The sequence below is a fragment of the Trachinotus anak genome, unplaced genomic scaffold (genome assembly GCF_046630095.1).
Source record: "Trachinotus anak isolate AG129_WGS33_773 ecotype Australia unplaced genomic scaffold, CSIRO_AGI_Tana_v1 ptg000007l, whole genome shotgun sequence".
In the NCBI taxonomy this organism is placed as follows: Eukaryota; Metazoa; Chordata; class Actinopteri; order Carangiformes; family Carangidae; genus Trachinotus; species Trachinotus anak.
The window spans coordinates 3,075,967-3,097,414 of record NW_027273858.1 but is presented as its reverse complement, the minus strand read 5'-3'; the positions used below and the strand labels follow the sequence as shown (position 1 = coordinate 3,097,414).

The window sequence follows — 21,448 nt, the reverse complement described above, 5'->3', positions numbered from 1 at the left end:
CTTCTGCAGCTTTACCTCACTGCCGAGTTTGAGACATGAGCCAGACCTGAGCCCTGAGGCCATATTTTTGCCTTATTTCATCCATTAATGACTGTTAGCTCATTAGCATCGCATATCTACTTGCAACAAATGAGTCATTTAGGAACCTGATGAGCCAGTGAAGAAGAAAAAGTACGACTTTCAAACATAATGGCTAACACACTTTTGTACTGGTTGCAGTAGAAGGGGAATGCTATGCTGCGTGTGCTTTGAAGGCAAATCTGAACTTGTTACTGGGTCAACACAGTTTTAGCTTAAAACTATGTAGATGCTGAAGTCTGCAAGGAGTGATGCATCATCTGAATCACTGAGCTCCTCCCCACTGCTGGAGAATATTTGCTCATCGAGGTCATTAAGTTCATCTTTGGCTAAATCACAGCGAAGGAGGAACTCCTGTTCACAAAATTCAGTCGGCAGATCACCGAGATTGTGCCTGTGAATCCAGCCTGTGCCAACGATTTGGCCTGTGCCCAGTTTATCGGAGTGATATCAGTCAACCTCCGGGAAGAGACTGGTGACAGAACTGCCCCGTCACCTACCTGTCACTTATGATAGATGGTGCCACCAACGTCTCCTCCAAACAATGTGAGATTGTCTCTGTCCATGTCGTTGATAATGGAAAGGAAAAAAAAACATGTGCCTGTGCGACCAAATGAGAAAGTTGGTAGTGCCAGTGCTACCAGTGGAGCCCTGCGATCAGGATCCACTCAAAACCACAGTCAGCCAACAGAAGCTGATTTGCAGATCTAATCTAATCTGATTTCCTAAAGAGTTAAGAGTTAAATCTAAACACGTTATATATTTGCCTGATTGCAGGCTTTCAGCCTGCAGCACATATCAAATACAATATCAGGACGTGTAGTAGGACAGAGATGCATCCTTACACACTGATGCTCCTCAAGATGATCAAGGCTTAGGTAGAAAAAATATGTAGGTATGTGTGTTTGGACAAGCGTCACGCTCCACTGGTGCTTTCCACTGAACTTGAAAGTGATTTTTTTTTTTTTTGTTTTTTTTTTCTTTGACGCTACAAAAGTTCCTTCTGAACAACCTGTGAACATTCGTCATCAAAAGTATTTTTGGTCTCTTGATGATTGCGTAAAATGTTCCCTGCTTTAGTGTCTGAGCTCTGCTGCTGTGAACAGGTAAAACAGACAGACAGAAAAGCCCGACGTCCTCTACAAAGGATGGATATGAAAATATGTATTTTTAACTAAACACTATGACACTCAGTAGACTTGGCAAATTACAGATTTATTTATTTTTTTAAAGATGTGATCTCAACATGTGATACATTAAATCTCAGTTGTTATTGCTGTTGCTATTAAAAGTGAATGTAATTTTTATAATTTAAATAGACAGTTCATCCAAATCATTAAATAACATTTTATTTCTTCTCTGTCTCCTCCTCTCAATCTCTGTCATTTTTTCTGTCACTTCTCAGTTCATGACTAAGAGCCCTAACAAGCGTCTGGGCTGTGTGGTGGCTCAGGGTTTGGAGGAGGCCATTAAGCTCCATCCGTTCTTCAGAGAGATCGACTGGACGCTGCTGGAGCAGAGGAAGATCAGACCACCGTTCAAACCACGCATCGTAAGTTCACACACACACCAAATGTGAAAAATAGTTTCTGTTTGCAGAGAAAGAGGCAAAAACACAAACATCATTACTGTTCTGTTGAGTTCATGTGTTTGCTATTGTTAGATTTTCTCACCAGTTTCTCCTCTACAGACAGAAATATTCTTATGATTAACAGTCATTTGTTTTTTTTTGTTTTTTTTGCTCTCAGTCTGTGGAAACCTTCTCTCTTCTTCATTGTCTTCCAGAAAACCAAAAGGGACGTGAACAACTTTGACCAGGACTTTACCCGCGAGGAGCCCGTCCTGACGCCAGTGGAGGACAGCATCATCAAGCAGATCAACCAAGATGAGTTCAAAGGATTCTCCTACTTCGGAGACGAGACTGTGGCCTAGACGCACACACACCGACACACATACACACGTGGTTAACCACATATACATACACACCACCACCACTACCACAGCACACCTAAAAAAAAAAAACAAAAAAAACAAGCAAAAACACAGTATTTAAAGAAACGTGGCCTCTGGAATGAGACCTCCTGAAACCCCCCCCAGTTCTGACCTCTCCAGGAATTATACTAGACCACCTGTATCTCTCATTATGGTTTTTGTGCTCTTGTTGTTTGTCCATTTGTGCATATGCCATCAAACTGTATGCTCAAGCAGCATGTGAGTGCAGCTCAAATACTGTAGGAAAAAGGCCCCAGCGCTCCTGTAGTTGGTCCCGATGTATTTCTGATGCAAGCAACAAAACCAAACGCTGTGTTTTCAGAGGAGTGTTTTGAAGACGTTACACGGGCAAAGTCATGGGCTGTTAGTGTATGTGCGTGTGAGAGAAAGATCATGTGTGTACATGAGTGCATGCATGCGTAGTGGAATACCTCTAGAAAGAGTAGGACTGTCATTCCTGTATACGGTGTGCTGTATCCTTTGTCTATCTGTGTTTAAAGAATGTTTTTTCTTCCCTAAACATGTATGTGAATGGAAAAAAAAAATCATTGAGCTAATGATTGTATTTAAAGAAAAAAAAAAGGTATTGAAAAGTACTTTACTCAGTATGAAAAAAAAAGATGTCAGGAGGAGATGCAAGGAATCAAAGATTCTTCTGATGAAATCATGATGAAGTTAGAATTTTAGTCTCAGTTTTTGTCAGTGCTTTATTTTAAATTTAGGAAAAAAACGGCAAATTAAATGTTAACTGAAGAAGATGCACCACAAAAGCAACACTTCAACATTTTGAATTTTACGTTAGTTTTATCTCAGCGGTTGCGCCGTTTTCTCTCTCCTTATTTTAGCTCTGATGTTCCCGTTCGTCATTCAAACCAAACGGTACCATTAGCCACAAGCTAACAGACCTACAGTAGCTCACCACTGGGAGTGTCCATTGTTTCAGTGAGGTATGTTTACAGTGTTAACACGCTGTTTTTCATACAACTTGACTCTTGACATAGAGACAATGGTCCAATGAAGCCAAATAATGAGCTGAAGCCTAAAACTTTAAAAAGACGAATCGTTGAAGAGCTTGTTGATGAAACTCTCACTGCAGCTTCTGGAGCAGAAAGTTTGTAGGTCAACTCCTTAAACCCCCTCATGACCACTTCATCCTTGAAATGCTTTGTGTGTATTTGTGTGTGTGTGTACAGTAACAGTGTACTGGACCTACAGTCTCTCCCATGACAAACCAAACCCCCATGATTCCACGTTAAAGTCGTGGATCATACACAGGTGAATGTGTTAGCACATGTGACTGAATGTGTGATAACTGAATGTATTTGCTCTGTGGTGTGTGTGTGTGTGTGTGTACATATGTGGAGAGTCGACTTTGTCTTTGTCATTGTCATCATATTTCTTTTTTTTATTTAAAGTCTTTTTTGTTGTGTTGTTTTTACTGGATCGTCTAGTTCTTGCTGACGCGTCAGAAACTGCACCTCTCTGCGCAGCCTGGACACCGAGGTAAAATGCGTTTCAAATAAGAAAACGGCCTCTGAGGTAACTTGAGAGGTGTCGCTCCATGTTGCAGGTCAGGTTTGTGACTTCATAGTGAACTGAAAAGAATCCAAACATCTACAAGAGAAATCCATGTGCAATACTCTGAAAGAGTTTTTTCATTGTTGTTTAGTTATTTTCTGTTTTCATCCTCTCTTTCTTATTTTTTTTTTATTTAGTTTTTCCTTCCTCTGTCTTTCTCTGTAGCCTCATTCACAGTCATATTCAGGTACAAAGAGACAACAAACACACTCACACACACTCACACACACACTGTCAACATTTCAGTCGATCAGCCTGTTTCCCAAACTCCTCTGAGATACAATCACATGCAGCCGTCATGCATTAGTGAAAACATTTCGACAGCTATAATAATGAGAGGAACATTCAGCGAGCAGAGTGACACTTATTAAAAACACTTTCTGCAGCAGCTGGAACGTGAATATTCTGAACAGGTGCAAACAGCACAGGTGAAGAAAAAATAAGTTTGTGGTTATTTATTCTTTTCTATTCTTGAATTTACCTTTATTTTGTATTTACCTTTATTTCAGCTCTGCAGAAATAGCAATACTGAAGGTTGTTAGATGGATGGTAACACCTGTGTTGGTAATTTAAATGGTAAATGCATTTGCACTTATATAGAGCTTTTCTAGTCTTACTGACCACTCGAAGCGCTTTACAATACTTCCCACATTCACCCACTCACTCACACATTCATGCACACAGCCACACACTGATGGGTCAGCCATCAGGGGCAGCGTGGGGTTCAGTATCTTACCCAAGGACACTTCAACATGTGGCCTGGAGGGATCCAATCACTGAGCTTCTAATTAGTGGACGACCTGTTCTCCCTCCTGAGCTACAGCCGCCCAACAATTTCCTAGAACTTTCCTGGAAATAGGCAAAAAAAAATGTTCCTTTTGGTTAATTCCAAGAAAGTGTTAGTGTTACTTGAATCATCTTTAATTGATGTGAAAATAAGAATTTGTGCGCAGGCAGTGATCAGTGAATAAAGAATGAAAATGTTCTCAGTTTTAATGGAGCTTTTTATCAGTATAATTATTACCAAGTGGTCCACATGGTTCTTTCTCCTCAGGAAGTTATTAGGAACTTACAAGCCCTTAAAATAAGGTTTTACAAAACAGGAAAAAAAAAATTCTCAGGAAGAGAATAAAGAGAAGAAGAAGTGAGCTGAACAAATCTGAACGAGTCAGTCCCAAGCACTGACTGTGTGTTGAGCTGCTGCGTTAACAAGTCACACATATGTAAAGATGAGCATACGGAGGTCGGCAGACGCCCGCTGTCAGGAAACCAGCCAAATCCTTAGGGCCAGAAGGAGACAAAGGGCCCCTGATGGCCCCGTAAACCTCCTGTAAAGACACTACACAGTGTACTGCTGTTTCCCCAAAACCCCCTGAACTGGGGCCCCTGATGATGTGTGCTGTAGGTGTACCCATTGCCTTCATGTGAAGCATTTAGGGAACATCTGTAAATTGTAGCATCACTGCTGGAGGTCAGGTCATCATGATGGACATTTTTTCATGTCCTTAAACAAGTGGGTTTAGTTTTCTGATGGGGAAACAAATGTACAGGAATAACCACAAGTGTCATTTGGCAGATGCTTTTATCCAAAAGCGATTTACAAGTGTTCTCCAGTCTGGATGTTAAGAGTGAAACTCAAATCATGATTTTACACCAAGAGTTACCACATCACCTGCCAGACGACCGACATCATGGCAGCGCTGTACATGTAGCAGTAAAAACACAACACATGTAGCAGCAGCAGAGTGGAAGATGTATTTCATACAGTAGCACAAACACAAATATGGCAGATTTAGGACATTATAAAGAGGCTTGCTGCCAACCAACTTCCACAGCGACATGTTTATGCTATCTGTCATTCCTCTCCTCTCCTCTCCTCTCCTGTTGCATCTTTGTTTAGTCTTAATTTAAAAATGTCAAACTGTTTGTCCCACTACGACCCAAAAAGGATGTCCTCTCCCAGAAGTCCTACATGTTAAATGCCAAATTCTATTTCCAAATTTTCCACTGAAAACTGCTTTAGTTGACTGTTTGTTGTAGAGGAAAAAAAATACACTCCATGTAGGAAGCTCATTTTTATTGTATTTCACAGCAGTGATGGACGGAGTTGGTATGTGGTTGATTTCAAACAATGGAGACAGTATTATGATTTCACTTACAGTATCAAACATTCATCTTCCTTGGGTCATATGCAGAATGTTACTGTATGTACATGTGTCTTTTTTTTTTGCAGTCCCTGTATTTGTGAAGCTTCGTATGTACATTTTGTCATCTGACCTGTGGTTTTGTTCCTTTATGAATTATTTCCATGCCTTACATGTGTGTTTATGTTATGATTTTTTTTTTTCTGTTGCGCTGCGTGCCAAATGTACTGTACTTTTAAAAGGATGTGAAGGTGTATTTTAATTTTTGAAATGAATTAAATATCATGATGTCAGAAAGAAATTTGGGTTTGTTTGGTGCATTATTTCTATGTCAGGATTTATATCTGAATTTCTTTTTTAATCCTCATTCCAGAGGCAAACCAGGCAAATGCTCAGGGCCCCCACGGGAAGAGAGGCCCCTGATGGCCCCTCATATTTTGTATTGACAACTAACTTAAACCTTCCATAAAGATGCAACACAGTGTGTTGCTTCTACCCCAGAAGTACTTCCTCTGATGATGTCTGGTGTAGCTAGCTTCCATATTGGCCACATGTGAGGTGTTTAGGGGACATCTGTAAATTGTACCCTCTATTGATAATCTGCAAGTGAGACTTTAGTGGACACCTGGAAATTGTAGCATCCACTGATAGTCTGTATGTGAGGCGTTTAGGGGACATCTGTTAATCAACTGATAATCTGTTTGTGAGGAGTTTAGGGGACACCTGGAAATTGTAGTGTATCCACTGCCTCATCTTGATGATTTCAAAGAGACCAGATTGTGTTTTCAGTGAAAGAGATTTTTATGTTATGTTATGATTTGTCCATTAAATGTCTTGAACATTGATGTTTACAAGATACATAAACTATTTAAGACACGAACATACAGTGTAGAAAACTGGAAAGTACCAAGGGAGTTGATGCCTTCACCAGTGCTGCAGACATGAGATGTGTGTGTATTAACCGGCCTCTTCAGTTCACATCTTTTCCATCTCAAATGTTTGAGAAGTTGACACGGGACAACGCGGTTAAATGCCAGGAGCCGTTATCTGTAGCTCAGCTTCTGAAAAATGTGGCGAGACCTGCTCTGAAACAGATTGTTGGTGGGAAACTGAAGCTGGAGTCCACAGAGGGAGAATCAGCAGCAGTTATGACACTGACCACATAAAGCCTCAGTCCCAGTCTCATGAACACAACATGTTTGTAAGACACTGAAGGTGTTTGTTCAAAGTGTCCACTTGGACTCAAGGATGAACTGATTCGAATTCAAAAATCAAGGATTCAGACGCTGATTATGACACAGTTTAACACAAATGTCTAAGAAGATAAAATTATGAAGGTCAAAGGTCAACTTCACTGTGACATTATAAGGATTTATAAAGACACTTGTGGCCATTATTCAATGCTGTAGCTCAGGAAGAGCAGGTTATGACAGTATTTCCTGCAACTTGATTGGTTGGCGGAGGAAAACAACCATGACACCCGTCTTCTGTGTCCTGTCAGTCAGGTGAGACCAAATGAATCTTAAGATGCTCTCATCAAAGTTTTAAACGCTGCTCTCTTTTCATGTTTTCATCTTTTATTATGTCACATGTGTAATGTGTCTAAATGTGTCCTGCGCCCTGACGAGCAGAGTTCAGTGTTTTGCTTCCGTGTAAGCTGAAATGTGCACCATGGTTGTGACAAATGAATCTGATCCTGATTTAAATGCAGCTTGTTCTTCTTCTCAACACTATGGATCGGTGCAGTTATATGACCTGCATGTTTTATTTTGCTGCTTTGTGTGAAGCACTTTGTGATGTGGGTTGAGAAAAGTGCTCTATAAATAAAGTTTATCATCATTATTATTATTATTATTATTATTATTTCAACATTTACAGTCAGTTGGTGACAGTCAGCTGCATCTTAAATTAAATCTAGTTTATGTTCTCAGTGGACAAAGGCAGAGAATCCGAACAGTGAAACTTTAATAATAAGAAAATCTGTATATGTGTGATGCTCACATCTACTGTCGTCTTTCATGAACTCCTAATGTTTGTGTTTCATTTTGCTCTGAAATAAAAATGAAATGAAAACGGAGCCTATAAGCAGCAGACACACACACAGAAAACGCCTCTGTGTTTCCATCAGGTGGATGTGTCGAGGTAAAACAGGCATTTTAATCTGCTCCATGAATTCAGCGGTTGTGGCTACACAGCTGGGATTCCTCCTCAGCAGCAGTTTCCTGATGAGTGTTGTCCTGCTCGATCATCCACTTGTTGAGTTTCTGGCTCCAGCCGCATATTTACTGTAAAATGATGAGAGTGGAGTCAGTGAACTCTCTGCGGGAAAACCAGCAGAGCTGCAAGGATTAGTCAGTTTATCCTTTTTTAAGAAAAAAAATGTCTGAGGTGTTTCTGGGATCTCAGATATGAGACATTTTCTTGGTCACATCATAGTAAATTAAATATGTTTGGACTCTGTTGGGCACCTGGGTGATTATAAAGGGCTCGTCTCACTATTTGCTGTCATTTTTTAAACAAATATATTTTAATTTGATTGTGTTGTGAGTATTACTGAATTGATGAAGATGTTTTCTAAACGTGTGTATTGTCTGTTTGCATGTGTTACCTGAAGCTGCAGTGCACTGAGCTCTCAGAGCCTCGGCACAAAACAATGAACTGATGCATCTGCAGGTCAATGGAAAATAAAACTGATCGTTAGCTGTGTTCCTAAAATCAAAAGAGAAAATATCCAAATATCAGAATCAGAATCAGTTTTATTACCATTATTATTATTCCTGTGGAGCCAGTGTGATCTTTTACAAACAGGTTTTCTGTGGAGTATTTCTCTAAAGCACAAAAAGGCTGGCTGAAGACATCATGTGGGTGAGGTTTGGAGGAGCTCTGTGCTCAGGTGGTGACTCTTCCCGCTGATTGCACCTGTTGCAGGCCGGGGACTCACAGGTAGGAGCGCAGGAGCCACCGGGGAGGGCGGGGCTGCTCAGGGGGGCGGCTCCCGGCGGCGTTTCCAGCCAATCGGCGGTGGGGGACTCGGACAGCGGCTGTCACGGTGCCAGCTGAGCTTCAGGTCAAAGACCGAGCAGCTTTGGGAGTTTTCAGATCAGCAAGTGAGGAAAAGTTGTGACAAGCGGGACCTGCGGGCGGCTTGTGTCGGCGGCAGCAGCGGTTCAGCGTCCGGCGTCAGCCTGTGCGGAGAGCTTCTTCTGCGGGTGAGAGGCTGTACAATCCTCGGCAGTGTTCTGAGACTGTACGGCCCCGACCCCCCCTCCAGCCTGGACGGTCTCCGTCTTCTGGACTAACTAACACTAACGCAGGTTTAATGACAGGATCTGTCAGAGAGCTCCCTCCCTTCGATGTAACACCCACTTCTGTTATTTTTTATTTTTTTTTACTACTTTTGACTCTAAACTTGGACTAAACTCAGACTGTCGGGGAATTACAGCGGTGATTTGCGCTTAGGAGAAAACATGACGGCCGATAAGGAGAAGAAGAGGTAAGACACTTCATTTATTCCTCCTTTTTTTTCCTGCCGCAGCTTTTAATTTCCCGTGTGTGGTGAGTTTATGGACCCGCGGCTCGTAAACGGAGCCTGACGCTGCGCTGCGGCGGCGCACAGGGAGCCGCGCTGCTGCAGCGCTGCATGGGGCCCGGGTCTCTGCTCTCATCGCGCCTCTTATAAACTACACTCACTTTTTTCTTTCTTTTTTTTTTTTTTAAATGAAAGCTTTGTGACAATGTTAATGTGTATTTAATGCATCAATTGCGGTCAGGTAAGTGGTTGATTTGGTTTTGGTCTGTAATTGACAGGAGGTTTGGTTTGTTTTCACCGGGTTCAACCAGACTTAATTCAAATTTTGGATGTTTTTAAATCTGATGCAACCTTAAAGATCTGTAGGAACAGTTTCTCATTAGTGAAAACCTGTTAAAAATCAGGTGGAGGATTTTTAAAAACTATGACTTATCTATTATTTAAGTAGCATTTAAACACATAAAGCTCCTCTTCACTGCTATAATCCCATGCTAAGTGGTTCATCTTACATTTGCAGATTATTATTATATCTGTGTCTATACAGTGCAGGTCATTGGGGGCTAAATATCAAAAGGTACAACACTCACCTGATTTTTAAAAAAAAATTTTTATATGATTTGTTGAAGCTGTGGTTTCTCAACATGAAGCTTCAGTTTCCTGAAAGTCTTCACAGAGCCTCAGAAGACATTTTGCCTCAGCAGAGAGGATGCAAAACAGACAGTTAAAATACTCAGGTAGCACACAAACAGAAGCCTTTAGTCTTTTAAATAATAATAGTTATATTAAAAAAAACAATAACAGATATGTCTACACTGAGTTTTGAGCAGGTCATAACAGGAAAATACAGATATATTTCCTGTTAAGTGGCGCTTTGAGGACAGAGTCTTGACCTCTAACCTCCTTTTTAAGAGAAGTCAGCTGTCTGTGTGAGACAATCACCAATCAAAGCCATTACAACAGGTATGAGAGAGATTTCTAGAAGTGCAGGTGTCTTGTTTTAGCTGTAAACTCTGCTGTCATCGTAGCAGAGATTACAGCTGTCCAATCACCACTTGGAGTTCTTCCAGATCGGAAAAAAAAACTGCTGCCACATATTTGGTGGATTAATTGGCAATGTTCGCACAGCAGCCATGAAATGTTCCTCTGCTTAGTCAGCTGACACACTTGCACTGTGTCCTGTAACCAGCTGGTCAAATGTGAAAGTATTCAGCAGCGTTCACCTGAGGATATTTATGTGATATCAGATCTGACAAGGCCCTGACGCTGTGTTCACTTAATAATTTAGCACCTCACCTGATTTTTTATAAATAAAAGTGTGTTTCCTCTTTTAAATCACTGACATCACACACAGGTGCCGCCCTTTCTCTTGGTTGTTAATTGTTGTCCCGTGGTGATGAGGTCATGGGCCTAATCTTTCATAATGATGTCTTACAGGTTTAGGTTTGTCCAACTTCTCCTAACAGCTAAAAAAACAACCTAAATGTAACTGTCCCTCTCTGCTCAGTCAGATCACAGACAGATGTTTCATTTGAGACATGGAAAAGACACTGAACCCTACAAAGGGGACATTTAATGAAGAGATTCAGAGGAAATATTTATGGGATGAGGGAGAAATAATCTTTACTTCTACTTTCACACCACTAGGAGGAGAAAATTGATTTCAGTCAGCAGAGATGGTTTTGCCTGACGCCTTCTTGTCTCTCCAGTGACCCCATTCTCTCATCTCACAAACGCTGTCAGATCAGGCCTAAACATGAACAGAGCAGGTATTAAGACAGACGACACACACACACACACACACACACACACACACACACACACACACACACACACACACACACACACACACACACACACACACACACACACCGGACCGTCTGTCGTCAGGGATGAAAGCAGGTGAAAGACAGGGAAAGATAGAAAACGACATTAGGCGACAGAAAGTGAGATGAGTCCAGGAGCATTTCCTCCGGCTCACTGATGCCTGTGTGAATCCACCCGAGAGCTATCGGCCATTTTAGGGAGGAAGACCTGCAGGTGTGTGTCTGTCAGGCTGCAGATGAAAAGCGTCTGTGTGTGTGTGTGTGTGTGTGTGTGTGTGTGTGTGTGAGTGTGAGAGTTCACTAGTTTTTGTCTCCTCGTTGATGTGTTGTGTATTTCCCTCTGTCAGTGTGTTTGTTTTACACAGTAGCGCGTTGTCGCTGCTGCTGCCTGGAAGTCATAATTCTGCTGATAAGTTGTGTGATTGATGACGGCTGCCCGACAAACACACACCGTGTTTATTTAGACTACAATATTTCAGATCGGTTTTATTAATGGGAAAACTCATCAGCTCCTGTTGACATGAGAGGATGAACTCGCTGGGATATTTTCATGTGAGCATCCGCTGACTGTCAAGCTGTTTAAAGGAAAACAAATGTATGACTTTGCTTTTCTTTTCTGTTTTAATTCCCGTCAGGACCACTTTGTCTCAGCAGGAATGTGTAATGCACAAAGTCCAAAGATGTGAAAGTCCCAAGAGCACAGCCAAAAAAAAAAAAAAAAAAAAGTTAAAACTTGGCACCTCAAAGACTCAGTAGAAATGACACATCCTGATAAATGGGAATAAAAGATGAATCATTGTGACATTTCCTCTGTTTAATCACTTGTTTTCTCTTTAAGGACACACTTAAGTGCATTATAGCTCTTTAACAGTGACAACCAAAAAGAGTAAATCATCATATTTATTTAGTGGCTGCTACAATATATTCAACTAATCACGTGACTGTTATTATGTCAGAAAATTGTGGAAAAATGCACAATTTCCTAAAACCCAAGTCGACACCTTTTCAAATGTCTTGTTTTGTGTAAAATTTGAAAATAAAACTTTTATTGAAGATGGAAAGCAGCAAATCCTCACATTGAAGTTGCTGAAACTCAAAGCATTTTGACTTTTTTTCTTTCTTAAAAAAATTCCATCTGAATGAATTAAATGCCCATAAACTGATGAGCGTGAAATTTTCAACCCGTGATATAATGATCAACTGAAAACCTGTTCATCATTTCAGCTCTGGTTTCAACTTTAACCAATGGTTAGGAGTGTGTGAACAGGCCGTTAATGCTAACCATAATGATAATAATAATACTAAATAATAACACAACAATTAACTAAAAAATGTATTATATAAAATCTTGTAAAATGGAATTTCTAACGCTAAGTGTGATTTAGTTGTGGTAATATTTTTCAAGTCATTTTATTTGTTGAGTCATGTTGATGTCACAGTAACACCTGTCGCTCAGGGCAACCAGACCAGCCGCACAAGAATAAAACCACACCTGAAACAGTCATGTATTTGCCTTTTCATGGACGGTTTAAAGATCTCAACTGTGCGTTTTGTTGCAGCCTCGATGGAGCTGAGAGATCTACTCTGCTGCACAGTGAATCTAGAACAAAGCAAACTGCTTCGCATCCGTGATATCAGAGGTTAAAACCACTGCCTGCCGGCTGACATGCACTTTCTGATGAGTAAACACACCAGTGCTCCAGTGGTTGTTGTGGTCTGCCGCAGCTAAATAGCTTTATTTTTTGCATCCTGACTGATACCAGAAATAAGTCAAAGGCTTGTGAGGAACCCCACTCACTTCTTTCAACATGTGATTCCACTGGAAACAATGTCCAAAGGTCAGAGTCCAGGGCAGCTGCCGGACAGATATACATTACATGACTGTGGAGAGATTGATCCATTTGGTTGTATTTTCAGTCTTTAGACCTGTCACCGTTATCGTGGCCGGTAGATGTGTAAGAGTCTGTCTGTGACTGTGTGAATCTGGGATCTAAATATATACCACGGTATAAAATGAAAGAGCTCTGCGTTCTCACGAGCCCTTTTTCCGATTCAGGTTTTATGTAAATAAGGATGTGTCTAAAAAAAAAACATGGTGGGTGTGTTAGATTGTGAACTTTGCATGTGACATCACATTTTACTCCAGTAATAATGAGTCAGTACAGGAAAGACATTGTTCCCGGTGTCATCAGCTTTATCATCTTCATCTTAACAAGACACCTTTTGTGTGTTGAGATTGCAAATACATCTCAAGTGATTGTTTTTGTTTAAAAAAAAAAAAAAAAAAAAAATCACAACTCAAGGTCCATTGAGTAGGATTTTCCAGAGCTTTCAACCACATCTGTGGTCTCTGCATCTCCATGACAGAACCTCATCACATCTGAGTAGAGTCTGTCTGCGGAGGAACAACAAAGGCTCAGCTTGTCAGTTTTTTTTTACCAGAGCTTTTAACTAGTCAGTGGACTTCAAGTGAAGATATTTCATGTCTTCAATTTCTATTCGAACAATTTCATTTTTAAAGAATATATCACATATTAAAGTAATTTAAGCCTGGTAAGTTCCACATCTGGCGCCTTGTTGAATGATGTCATCGGTTACACTTTGGTAAAGTGTTGGGGCTTTAAAGGTCCCATGTTTTAGTGTTGATATCAATCATTTGTTTTTTGTTTTTTTTGTACCAGAAACCATCTCAGTGTAGTTGTTCCTCTCTCAGGCTTGTCTCTGGAGCTCTAATAACAACAGGTCGGTGAACCAATTAGAAGAGAGGGTCTTAGCGGTGGCTGAAGGCAGTGACTGCTTTGTTGTGACATCACAAAGTTCCAGCAGTCCTGACGGCTGGTTTTAAGGCTCAGTTTCTGAATACAGGCTGTGTGTGTTTCTCTGTGGACTGAGGCTTTGATGCTTTCACAGTATTAATACAGAAAATGTTACAAAAATACACGGGAATCTCTCACAACCTAATTTTTAAAGCACTTACTATATAACAAAGTAATTTAAGCCTGTTTAGTTCATTTCTGGCGCCGTGTTGAAGTGATGTCTCTCAGTCTGACAGTTGTGGTGCTTTAAACAGCACAGCTCAGTGATTTCACAGTTTTCTTTACATCTTTTTTGTTGCACCTTTGTACCAACAGTTTGGACACATTGATCCTAATGAAGCTGATTATTGATGACGTGTTGCAAAATGTTGAAAGATGAGTTCAAAGCATTGATTGTTCGACCCACATTGGTTTTTTTCTCCTTATTCATTTGTGTGCTGCCGCTGATTGTGAGCAGCTGGTGCACCTTTTGTGACCAGATCTCTCGTGCTAACTCATGGGAGGAGGACAAGGTGCCAGAAACGAGACAGAGAGAGAAGAGAAGGGGAGGACAGAGAGGTGTAAAACAAGACAGGACAGATAATCAAACGGACATAGAGGTTATGCAGATGAACAAATCAGGAATGAGGAGTCTAAAGACGAGTGGAGGGCAGGAGAGGCGGCTCTGGCTCTGGCTCTGGCTCTGGCTCTGGCTCTGGCTCTGGCTCTGCGTCGGTCCGTACAGGCCTGTCAGCTCAGTGGCTCACATGGTTGCAGCGCTCTGCAGCCAGCCGAGCCCTGGTTGGCACAGCGCCGTCATGCCTCTTTTGTGTGCTAACCCCTGCCAGCCCGGCCTCCCAGCACTACCCAAACATCACGCCACTTATAGCAGTTGCTCAACCTGCCCTCTGAAAGACAGAGGAATGCAAGGAGCGATGGAGAGAGTCGGATTCAAAAGCCTCTCGCAGACAGAGAAAAAGTTATTTGTTGCTGTTTGTTTGCATCAGTCAGTTCTGAGGTTCTTGTTCTCAAGTCTCCAACACATTCAGTTAAAATACTGTACATGCACCTGATGTAGATTTAACTGTAGAGGCTGTTTCCTGATTCAGATTATCATAAAATATTATTCTTTTTTCACGCCGCGGTGTCCCCCCCCTGTCCTCTTGTTATGGGATTTCCCCAAACACATTTTACTGGATCATGACAGAGGTGGACTCTGAAACTTGGACCACACTGATGTTTTTGTTTGTGTTTGATAGCTTACAAGAACCAGCTCATCACTTCCTCTAATGATTCTTAGACCTGGACTTTGTCATATTTGTCAAGCGTAAGTCAGAATTTAGTGGTTTCTCTAAAACAAAAAAAAGCTTTTCTGCTTTTAAGAAAGTGAGTTTAACCATGTTCTTATTGACTTGCTTCTTTTTCTGGCCTTTCAGCTGAAACAGCAGCTCTGCTTGTCAGTTTTGAATGAGCCTCTGTGTGTTTCTGCTTTGAGATTCCACTTGTTTGTGTTTGGGGTTTAAAGCTCTAAGTCAGAGTTTTACTGAGAGGTTGATGAAGACAGAAACAGACAATACAGGCCGAACAAAGAGGAGATTAAAGGGTGTGGAGCAAGCAAAAGAGAGACGGGCTGCGGGTTATTAAGCAGAGAAGTGATAGAGATACAGATGCAGTGTGTTTCCCAGCTGTGCGACTCTTGTGGTTTATTGTGATTAGCTCTCTGAGGAGGAGCAGCGGGGGCCGTTACCGGGGTAAAAGAGCGACTTAAAGTTTTAACTGAGCCGGCCTGAGTGGACTTAATACTCGAGAGCTGTTTGTAGATTCAGAAAGAGCAGACCAACAGTTATTCAACACATCACTGCTGAGGGCTTGTGAGGGCTCGGAGCAGAGAATTGAGGGCTAATGAAGAGGCTTTCAGTGACTCTAACAACCTGCCGCACAGACGACCTGTGGGTTCGTTGTTTACAGGACAGTGCTGCTGTTTTTTTTGTAATCCGGCTTATAAATGAGAAAAACACGAACATAATATTATTACATGTAAATATGAAGAGTCAGTTCTACAAGGCTGTGTAAGAATTAGAGCAGTAGAGATGGTCTCTTCGGTCCTAATGTTGAACAAACTCGGGGTAAAACTGGGCCCCTGTGGACTCTTGAGGCCCCTGATGGACTGTACAGTAAAGTCCAGCGGCCCCTTTTTGCCCTTGGACCCCTGCACACTGAGGGGAAACAGCAGGGGAAGAGAGGAGGTGGTCTGGGAAACCTCTCTGCATCTTTCCATTGTTATTTTTATCTCATTCATTCTCAGCTGCCCACTCCCCCCCCCCCCCCCCCCTTCAGCCCTGTGCTTTCCGTCTGTTTTTATTCTTTTGTATCTTTTTGTTCGTATCACATTCTCTCATATTTATCCCAGACTCCCAGCAGTGCTGTTCGCCTCTCCCCCTTCTTCCACTCTCGGCCTCCCCCGTTCCTCCATGTTTGAGGTCATTTGATCAGACCTATATGTTCCCCTCTCTCCCCTCCTTCAGAACTCTGTCTCCTTGCCATTTCCTATTTCCCGTCCGCCAGCTCCCATTCTTCCTCTTCCTCTGCTACCAAAATGGCCGAGCTCCAGGATCCACTGTGTGTCACCTGGCTCAGCTCCAGGTCCCTCCAGACTCTCCTCATGACTTCGCCAGGTTGATCACGGAGGTCTGGACCCTGGTGAGACAGTCTTTAAACACAAACCATGAGGCGTCCCTAAACCTGAACTAAAGCTGTCGATGAACACATAGTCAAATAAAAAGTAAAACAGATATTTGTTTGTGACAATTAATATTTGATTGTGGAAAAAGGCACTACTGCCTGGGCCGCTGTCTCAACGCACAGCATGACGGACATGAGTCACACGACAGCGTCATTGATTCAAAATGAAATGTAGGTAAAAAAAAAACCCAAATCCCAGCTTAAAAACACCTCAGGTTTCAGTTAGCTTAGCATCACCACTCCAGCACTGAGGACACATCTCGCATACATGCAGCTAAACAGGTAGTTATGTCTCTTGTTGTATTGATTTGCCCTCTTATGGACAAAATATGTTATATAAAACAGTTATTTCAATGGTTTGAATCTTTAGAAGGAATAATCACATGTCATTTTTGGGCGGTTTTGATGGCACTGAACTCAAACCAGTTGTTTTTGTGTCTCAGTCTAACCAAACTTCAACCAGAGCCAACTTTCTTTCTGCAGGGCATCAAGAAACAACTTTGTCCTTTAATCTGCAGAACCTGTTGCCTGAGATGTTGAATGCTTTTCTTTGCTTTTGACGCGATGATCCACTTCAGCCGAATCACTTCACACTAACTGTAGATCAGTGAAATACAATGGCAGCAAGGGTGCGACAACAAAACGGTGAATCATAAAAGCAAAACTCTTTCCAGGATCGAGAATGAACTATGGCGACAAACATGTAGGTAACAGCTGTTTGAATATGATTTAAAACTACTTCGATTTAGATTTACTGTAACTATTTCTTTCATGTACATGATGATTATAAAAATTACTGACACTTTCCAGGAAAACTCGAGCATCTGAGCAGAACTGCACTTTTCACCACTTTCATTCTTGGTCATGTAAAAGTTTTTGAAGCCTTGAAAGGAAGTTTAAAGAGCTGATTGTCCCTCTGTCTGTGGTACCTGTGTGTTAAGAGCTTCCTCCTCCTGCCTTATTTTCAGCCATTTTAGATCATTTCTCTCTCCAAAGTGAATTTGTTGCCTCTGACAACAAGTGAAACCAGAGCAGAGCTGAGAGGAGCTGAGAGCCAGACGTAACTCTGCACGAGGGCTTGTTTTGGACCTTCAGATGAGCCATTTGCTGCCTTAAAAACAAGTTGGAAAATGCACAAAGATACAGTAGATAATCCATCAGGCCACCAGGACGTTAATATCATTCAAAGCTCTTTACTTTTTGCTGTGTGTTAGTTTAGTGCAGACGGTAATTAAAGCTGTTTCACAATGCAAAGCTCAGGATTGTAAAAAGATAATGTTAAAACAAACACGGGCTGTTTTGCAAAGTTAAAACTGGAGCGAGAGCAGTGACAAAGTGGAAAAAATTGACTTGCATTCCTCCCTCTTTAAGTCTCCATAATCCTTTTCTACAGATTACAGTGAGTCATTCCCGTTTTCACTTTGCATTTCAGGACATGAAAACTGATGAAAAGCTGCTTTCTCCTCCTCCTCTCCTCCTTCCCCTCTGTCATCACATTTCTGCAGCTTCATCCTAAAACACAAACACAGTTGGCGTTAAAAGAAACAACGCTCTTATTTGCTGGTAAGCATGAAGAGACTGGATGTCGGGTGCAACAAAAACAACAATTCCCAAAGAGGGGAAGAGGCTCATTTTTGACTCTTGTGACATGATTTTTAATTTGCACAGATGAACCTAACGTTTCCCCCAGATCAGAGCTGAGTAAGACACAGAACTGACATTAAACAGCCACAGCCCACCGGTGCTTTCTGCAGCTGCCCACGAAAACCCACTGTGCCATTTTCCACCAGCTCCTCACACCTTTGCTATGCATGGGCAACGCTTTCTCAGGTTATGTGCAATTCTTATAATGAATAAAAACAAAAATCTTTGACAGCTTGCATAACTGAGCATTTGCCCAAATGCCTGCACGAATATTATTACATACATTTCAATACATTCATTACATTTCCATATTGCTGATCATACATTCTTGTGTTTGATAACCTGATGGTAGTTTAAAAAAAATCATGTTGATTTATTTTAATCTATAATGTATAATTAATATTAATGCAGTATCCAATATTCATGGAAATCTGAAATAGAAAAAAAAAAAGCCTTAAAACGAGCCGTCAGGACTTCTGTAACTTTGTGATGTCACAACAAAGCAGTCACCACCCTCAGCCAAGCCCAGCCCACCTGGACCCACCATCCAATCAGAGCCTCTCTTCTGATCGGCTCACTGACCTGTTGTTGCTGCAGCTCCAGAGAGAAGCCTGAGAGAGGAGATGTAAAACTGAACTCAGATGTTTTTTGGTTCTTAAAACTACAAATGTATCTTCTGATGGAGACACTTCAAATAAAAAGATATATATGGGACCTTTAAAACCTCAGCAGATGCAGAGCGATTGGATGGATACACCTACAGCTGAAGCAGACTTTGCTGTAATTTGCTCGAACAGAAGTCCTCTATATTCAACACTGTAACACTGAACTCTGTATCAGATTTCATTTCCCACAGTTTGTCCCACTGCCTGTGTAAATCTCGGCCATGCGTCTTGTTTGGTATTCTGATGGAGGGTCCCAGTCTGTTCGACTCACACCACCTGTGGTCCCTCTCTCTCTCTCTCTCTCTACACTGACTGCAGCTCTCTCTCTGCCTCTCTCTCCCTCCCTCTCTGTCCCCTCTGTGCCTCTTTCAATCAGCCAGTCTATCCCGACCATCAGCGTGGCGTGGGCGGGTTTGTTTGTTTGTGCCAGAATGTGTGTGTGTGTGTGTGTGTGTGTGTGTGTGTGTGTGTGTGTGTGTGTGTGTGTGTGTTTGTGTGTACCTCTCTTTCATGGACTATCAGAATCATCAGCAATCTCCTGCATCGTTCTTCCCCTGATTGAGCTGAAGTCGGGGCCCCTGTCTGGGATAGCTGTTTGTTCGGCTGTGTGTGTGTGTGTGTGTGTGTGTGTTTGGCTGTGTTTCCAGAACTCTATGTTCCTCAGGATCACAGATTAGCCAGTGCTGTATTGTTGCTCTGTGTTTGTGTTCGGCCAGGCGCCACAACTACAGGAAGACCCACTGTAAGCAAGGAAAGGTGTGTGTATGTGTATATGTGTATGTCTGCTCAGTAGTGTGTGTGTGTGTGTATGTATTTTGGGTGTGGGCAGACTGTTTGGCCCTTTCTGACCCTAAACCATCTTTATAGTGGAAAATAACATCTTTTATTAGTGAAAATACACAAATAAGTGAAGGAGCGGTGCAACACTATTTAGATTCAGTCTTCAAGACGTTTTTTTAAAGGAAAGTTTTACAAGTTTTTATGTCTTAATTTGTATATATAAGCCTGAGGACTGTTGATTTTCTCTGTCTCTTCAGTTGCAGTCACATTACAAATGGATCTTTTAAAGGTCCCATATTTTACATTTTTACAATGTTTTTATTAAATTTTTAATCCATAAGATACATTTGTGGTTTTAAGAACCAAAAAACATCTCAATGTATTTTTAAATCTCCTCTCTCAGGCTTTTTTCTGGAGCTCTAGTAACAACAGGTTGTTGAGCCAATCAGAAGAGAGGCTCTTAGACTATGTTCTGATTGGCTGACTTGGCTAGTTTTCAGAATGATTGAATAAAAATATAGCAGATTTCAGGTAAACACTCAGAGAAACCAAATCCTGCAAGGCTGGATGCTGGGTCCAGGTGGGCGGGGCTTGGGGCCTGGCTGAGAGCAGTGACTACTTTGTTGTGACATCACAAAGTTACAGAAGTCCTGACGGCTAGTTTTAAGGCTCAGTGTCTGAATACAGGCTGTGTGCATTCCTCTGTGGACTGAGGCTTTGATACTTTCACAGTATTAATATAGAACCTAGACCTGCTTTATAATCACAAACACATAGACATCTCATCTTATACATACTTGGACCTTTAATTGCTAATATGAACAGGAGCAGTAATTGCGAAAACTGTTCAATGGCTCATGTGGGCAGTTGGCTCTTGTTTTAAGATGGACTAGAAAAATTGTGAACCTGCCCTTTAATTCCACTTGTACCCATGTTTCGGGGGTTTGAAAGACGTGTTGAGGAAAGTTTTGGAGTTGTCTGAAGAGGTATTTTTCCCCTTTGTTGGAGTCATAGGCTGGCTTTCCTCCCCCGCCCACCTTCCAGTTTTTGTGCTAAGGTAGGCTAAACATGTCCCAGACCTCTCCCTGAGACAACGTGATACTGATCTTCAAACAAGCGGACTGTTCCTTTAAGATCAGGTGAAGGTGCGGTCAGATGTTCAGGCTTCAGTCAACATCAATGAAATCTGTAAATCTGTCCTCGGCGAGAGTGATGGAAATGACAAGAGACTGATTGGAACGGTTTTAGTCGCTGAGAAAAAAAAAAGAGCAATAGATCCACAGCGAGCTGTTATGAATTTACAGTACCTGTGCTCTGGCCCACACACACACACACACACACACACGTACACAGCCTGACACCCGCTCTGGTTACAGGATCTGTTTCCTATAAGCACCTCTCGGCTTGTTATCACAACAATCACATGGACAACAGCAGTTAATGTCAGGGCCGTGTTATGTGGCGCATATGTGTGTGTTTCTGTGTGTATACATGCTGCATGAGCAAACCTGAAGATTCAGTCCCGACCTAAACCTACAGTTTGTGTATATGATGAGAAAAGTGTGGGTGTAGAGAGGACAAGTTGGTGTTGGATCAGTCTCCTCTGATTTATTGACACCTGCACTCTTTACGTTTGAGTTGTCAACATGCAAACTTTACTGAAAAAGTTCATACACAG

General features: G+C 41.7%; 2 protein-coding genes and 1 long non-coding RNA gene across 3 annotated transcripts in view; 2 read left to right on the top strand and 1 right to left on the bottom strand.

The window, feature by feature from the left end:
* The window catches only part of LOC139622577 (protein kinase C epsilon type-like), a 76,512-nt gene extending 74,354 nt beyond the window's left edge, over positions 1-2,158 (top strand). The window contains exons 15-16 of the mRNA XM_071479956.1: positions 1,484-1,630; positions 1,864-2,158. Of these exons, the coding sequence (XP_071336057.1) occupies positions 1,484-1,630; positions 1,864-2,010 (294 nt within the window). The 3' untranslated portion in view covers positions 2,011-2,158. The remainder of the gene's footprint in view (positions 1-1,483; positions 1,631-1,863) is intronic.
* Positions 2,159-7,353: 5,195 nt separating this feature from the next.
* LOC139622576 (uncharacterized) lies at positions 7,354-8,753 on the bottom strand. Its single transcript, XR_011691317.1, has 3 exons — positions 8,556-8,753; positions 8,401-8,459; positions 7,354-8,077 (listed from the first exon to the last, which is right to left on the bottom strand). It is a non-coding gene; the product is annotated as an uncharacterized lncRNA (long non-coding RNA).
* Positions 8,754-8,885: 132 nt separating this feature from the next.
* Positions 8,886-21,448, top strand: part of epas1b (endothelial PAS domain protein 1b) — a 53,081-nt gene continuing 40,518 nt past the window's right edge. Inside the window, exon 1 of the mRNA XM_071479955.1 lies at positions 8,886-9,285. Coding sequence (XP_071336056.1) covers positions 9,260-9,285 — 26 coding nt within the window. The 5' untranslated portion in view covers positions 8,886-9,259. The remainder of the gene's footprint in view (positions 9,286-21,448) is intronic.